The 5663-nt window shown below is 34.7% G+C and overlaps 1 protein-coding gene across 1 annotated transcript; it reads right to left on the bottom strand.

Moving 5' to 3' along the window:
* Nucleotides 1-494: 494 nt before the first annotated feature.
* On the bottom strand, nt 495-3511 carry LOC104464430 (protein eyes shut homolog; the record flags this gene model as incomplete). The annotated part of the gene is made up of 2 exons (XM_010077128.1): nt 2758-3511; nt 495-608 (listed from the first exon to the last, which is right to left on the bottom strand). Coding segments are annotated over exons 1-2 (868 nt in total), but the record flags the coding sequence as incomplete, so codon positions are not given.
* Between the last annotated feature and the right edge of the window lie 2152 nt (nt 3512-5663).

Here is a 5663-nt window from a genome sequence, read left to right as displayed (position 1 = left end):
AAGAGTTGTTTTTTTTTTTTTTAATCGAGACACACCACCAAATCATTAGATCATTGACTCTTTAAATTATTTCCCTCTTATTTTTCTATCACATTTATTAACATGCTGAAATTATGAATACAGGTGTTGTGATCATTCTAAATCATCCAGAAAGATCTTCTGATCCTGTTCTTGTGAACTCTATATTTGAGAACCAGTGAGTTAGTGATTATGAGTCTTCCTCTGTTATACTGCCAATAGGAGAAAGAATGGGATGGGATCCAATTATTAAAAGACTCTATCATTTATACAGTTTTCCTTTACTATACAAGTATTTTAGAACAGTCACATAGAAGTCTGATTATTTTACAAAACTTATTTTTAAAAAAATCTGAGGAAACTGCAAACTGTGCAACAATAATCTAAAATAACTGTTTCAGCAAAGAAGAAGTTCACATCATTGTTATAACACAGGAAACCGTTATCATAAGACAGGAAAGAAAGGTGTCTCTTACCTGTAAAGCCCTTGTCACATTCACAAAGAAAAGTGTTTGGAGTAACATTGCTGCAGTTACCATTGAAACATGTATGTGGCTGGCACTGTCCAACTACCTCTGTACAATTTTTACCTATTTAAAAGGGATAACAGAAGCACTGAACTTTAGTAAATATTTATTTTTTTCCTGAAATGTTAAATTTATATGTAAAATAAAATGTTATATTTAATAGACAGGTGGATGGATAGATAGGTATTCATGCTAGTGTTGGTTGTTAGTTTTCACCAAAATTACTGAAGTTCTAAAACAAGTCAAAATTATATCCAGCTGCTGTAATATGAGCTGCTGTACTCAACTTCATCCACCATATAGTTACAAATTCACACACAGCTTAAAATGAAGAAATGCTATTAGTACTGTAGTATTTGTTTCTTTTTGACATGAATGTAGCTTACATTTTCTACCAGCATTGCAAACAAAAGATGTTCTCATGTGGAGTTCAATTTGACTGAATTCTTCTTAATATGCAGCTTTCCTGAAATTACAATTCTAATTATAAGTTGTTTATGCTATTACAGCATATGGGTCTAAATACCGTATAATTATGCTTACCACTTCAGTTGTTGCTAAGACATTATTCACACTTCAGCAACTATTCAAATTTCTAATAGAGTTTATATTATGGGAGGCTGTTTTTTCCTCCTTTATTCTTGTGTAGCCATGATCGTAATATATGAAGGTTTAATCTCCTAGTTCTTTTTTGCATACAGCTTATTTACTGGACCAGTATTGACAGTATTACAGCATTAGCCAACAGTATCACATATAGTCTAACAGAAGATTTTAAGCATTGCTTGTTGATCACATTAAGGATGATGATTGCTTTTAACAGATTTGCTTGTGAATATCTCCATTCAGTTGAATTAAAGTAGTAACAGACACTTTGTGATATTGTTCTTTTTGAAGCATTTTACACAGCCCCTAGAAATCATGAAGTAAATAGAAGACATACTGCATGCCATCGGTGCTTTCCACTATTTTACTAAACCCTGAATAATTATAAAAGTATTTTTCTCATAACATTGGCTCATTCATACCTGCATAATCTTCTGTTTGCAAATACATTAATGACTAAATCATTATGCAGTTTGAAAAGCAATTAACAATACATTACAGCAAACCTTATGCAACGTAGCCTTAATTTCTGTGTTCCATGAACGTCACTTGTTCCTGACTCATCAGCTGTGTTTCATAGCGTAGCATGGCTATTGCAAGAGCACACAAGTGCAGTCCAGCAACGGAGCATTGCTAGAATTGTGCTGCACAAGTACAGAAAGAGCTACAACAATCCTTTTTGTGATGTGAATGAATATTTCTGATACTTTCTAAAGGATTCCTGAACTACATTGATATGAATACAGGAAAAATATACCCACAATTTCCTTGATCCCCTTTACTTCCTCCATGAAACAGAGGCAATGGTTAGGTAAGATTGTACTTAAGCATGCAGTACTCTCAGGTAGTCAAATCTCAAACCCAGGTTCATTTTCTCCAATGGGTTTGGGGTAAGTACTGCAATATTTCTTAGGTGATTTTTTTTGCTGTTGTTTATGAAGTATTTAATTTGGTGATGACAGTATGTTTAGCAAAATCCTTTGAAAAGGAACTTTACAGTGCAAAACCTTTGAAAAGGAACTTTACAGTGCAAAACAATCTGTAAGAAATAAATCAAGTATTTTGTTTTGCTTGCTCTTCTAATCAAATGTTTGACTTCTCAATTAAAACAAATTTTTATTTTAAAAGCTTCTCTAAAGTAATTTTAAAGGTCCTTAAACTGAAAAGGGAAGTTTTGTGGCAGGGGGAATGAACTGTTCATTTCAACAAATCCGTTTGCTGTGTTTTGCTGTTGGTTAACTAACTATTTTTCGGAGAACTTACTCTGAATTGTTGAAGTTATTTGATGTAAGAACTTGAACTGTGTAACAAACAAATCTGTTGCTTCTCTAAGTTCACAAGTACTTACTTATGTCTCGTGCTTAAGGGGATAAGCAGCATGATAAGAACTTATTCACTTTTTCCCCATGTGAACATAAGCAAGTACAAGCTGTCTCCAGTCTCCTATAAGTGAGTACCCGTAAAAAGAGACTCAGTGCAGATGTGGTAGTGGCAATGGACAATCAAATTATTCAAAAATCTTGCTAATTATATTCTCACTGGTTTATTATCCATTAAGGAAAACATTATTTATGTAACATTGATTCCTAGAGAGGAAAAGAAATACCTGAAAATTTTGGAGGACAACTGCATTCATAAGAATCTCCAGAAAGTTCTGATTTCTCAGTGCAGGAGGCATTGTTGTGGCAAGGTTTAGTGGAGCATATATCAAACTTCTGGCAGAATCTTCCAGAATACTGGGAGAAACAATGACAATTATATTCTTTTTCCCAAACATGGCTTAGGCATTTTCCATGCCCAGAGCATAATGATGCATTTGTAGACTGTTGGCAAAATTGCTGCTTCACAGTTACGTTCAGCCGAAGGCCCATGTTGCACAGTAGCGGACCTCTTTTATGAAGCTCTGCGAAGTAATGAGTTCCAACCCCAAGCCAGTTAGGGTCAACTTGATGCAGTCCTCTTATCTGGCAATTAAAAATCATCTGCTCTTGAAGAAAACCAGCTTTAGGGCAGTTAATAAATTCTTCCTTGGAGACATTTACTAAATTCATTCCATAGGACTGAAAGGATGGCTCAGAGGAGATGAAGAGACTATCACCTAACTGAAGCTGTAAGGGGCATATCTGAGGGATACTGAGATTTTGTTCTTCAGAGATTTCCCCAGTAATATTTATATTCATATTCCAGCATTGAGTGTAAAAGTCTGAGCAGATGTTTTCCCTCAGTGTCCATTTTATTACAGTAGGTTTTTGTTCCACTCTCCATTCAGCAGTCATTTCTCTCTCACATATTGCCTGCCCATTTACAATGCACAGGTGAAGAAAGCAAGCTATCATGTGAACTGCCGATTTTGTAGTCATCGTTTCCCCTGGGAAAAGGGAGTTGTCTTTCACACCTGCTTCATTACTGGGGATAGCTTCAGAACACTTGTTCCTTAAGGTTCAACTGTATGCTATGGACACCATGGCAGCCTGGGACTTCAAACAGAGAAAAATATTTATGTTTTCACACCATGTACAGTTGAATATCAAAGCCTCATTACAAAAATAAAAAAATATATTAACAAAGCCCAGTCTGTATCTAGTTACACTGATATGAGGTCAATTAACTGATCAGAGCTACACCACTGTAACAAGTCAGATTTTTGCTGTTTCTATTCCTGCTAAAGATTTTATTTTCATTTAGTACATTTCATTGTACTTGTGTACGGAAGAGGAAGAGCTTGAAAGCCTACTTTCTATATGCCCCCCTTCTGTTGACAAAAACTAATGATACTCAAGTTAAGATAGGATATCTTTGGCAAAACTGAGAAGTAGATCAGAACATCTAAGCTTTAGTCATGAGCTTTAACCATAAATGTTTTCCTGATAATGATTAATCATTAGTTTATCATAAAAGTAGATATTCTGAAGATGTAGGCATGTGAATTATGGCTTCAAGGAACGAAATATACAAGCACATTCTCAACTCTTTTTTATTCATGTACACTCAACAAAACAGTTATTTAAATCCTTAGTTGTCAAAGTATATATCTGAAAACCAAATGTCCTTAATCATATGCCTGAGGTTTTTGATGTATCACAGTCAAAGCCGGCAGACTACAAAGTCCTCCATGACTATTTAATTTATAGAAAAGCCTTTTTTGGCCCTTCAATATATCTGGCAATTTTTGTTGCACAGAGATGAGTGACTACAGAACAGAAAGAAAACCAAAATAAGATTATGAAGCTTACTCTTGGAGTCATACTGAAAATGATGGAAACACAATATGATGTTTAATACCTTAGGAAATGTCAATAGCTTTGAGTTAGTAACAGTTTAATTTGCCTTAAATATAATCTTTTTTCTCCCTTTTAGTTCTGTCATGCCTTTTTTTTCCTCAGTGTATTTCCCTTACACTATAAGATAGTGGCTTCTAAACTGTCATTTACAAATGAGAAAACTATTGTAAAGAATAAACTGTATCTTACAAGGGAAGCCATTTAATAAAAATAAACAATAGCATTTGTATTGTGAAATTTGTTTACATTTTTATTTTTACACAGCACTTGGAATGACATGTGGATGCATATATTTTTACATCTACATACCCCTGGTGTATCTCTAAAGTGCACATGGATTGTGATACCACCTTAATTACTCCATTTCATTAAATGTCCTCCTCTTTCTCCATGTACTTCAAAAATATTTTGAAGCATACTTTGGACTATGCTTGAAGATCAAAGTAGGACAGGAAAGAGACTGCTGTGGAAACCTTGAGCTGGAGAATATTAAATGATTCAGTGAGCTGTTGAAAATTATAGGATAATATTAAAGAGTGGTATTCAGTCTCTCCTGTTCTCACCGAAATTGTGTTGAAAACATCTAAAATGTACTTTTGTCCTGTTAGTAAATTGCTGGGCATATGAACCTGTCCCAGGGACCTTCGTGCAGCAGTGACCAGCACTGTTTAAGCTTTTGAAGATACCAGAAAGGTGTGGACAATGAATAACTAGTAGTAAAAACAGCAGACTTGATGCTTAGAATATTAAACTCAGAAGGGGTAGAAATGAGATTTTGATCCTCCTCCCAGAATAGTTTTTGTTTTAATTTAATGACTGAATCCCAATTCTACCCTCAAACAGTTGAAGTACTCTCACCATCCAGCTTCACAACCAGGCAAGTATGCCTGGGAGCTAATTCCCCATAGAGAAAAAAGGACAGACATGGATCTGCAAGAAAACTACTAGCCTTATTACAGAATACTCACAGTCTTTCTATTTTGAGACCATTCCATTATCTTCAGAATCTCATGATGTTTAATGATACCATTAGATAATGTGCTATCAAATGTGTAGTTTGGACCATTTAGCATTTTTTTTTAAGGTAGCAGTGTTGAACTATTATATCCATTAGAGTTGCTATTACATCTGTTACTATTATCAGGTGTAAAAGTCTGTGCTCTGTACCACTGTGTATTTAGAAATCCTACATTCAGCAACCCATCTTTACATACCTTTTTCAGAATGAGAT

This window comes from Pterocles gutturalis, unplaced genomic scaffold (genome assembly GCF_000699245.1).
Source record: "Pterocles gutturalis isolate BGI_N339 unplaced genomic scaffold, ASM69924v1 scaffold20363, whole genome shotgun sequence".
In the NCBI taxonomy this organism is placed as follows: domain Eukaryota; kingdom Metazoa; phylum Chordata; class Aves; order Pterocliformes; family Pteroclidae; genus Pterocles; species Pterocles gutturalis.
This window is presented reverse-complemented; position numbering and strand designations above follow the sequence as displayed.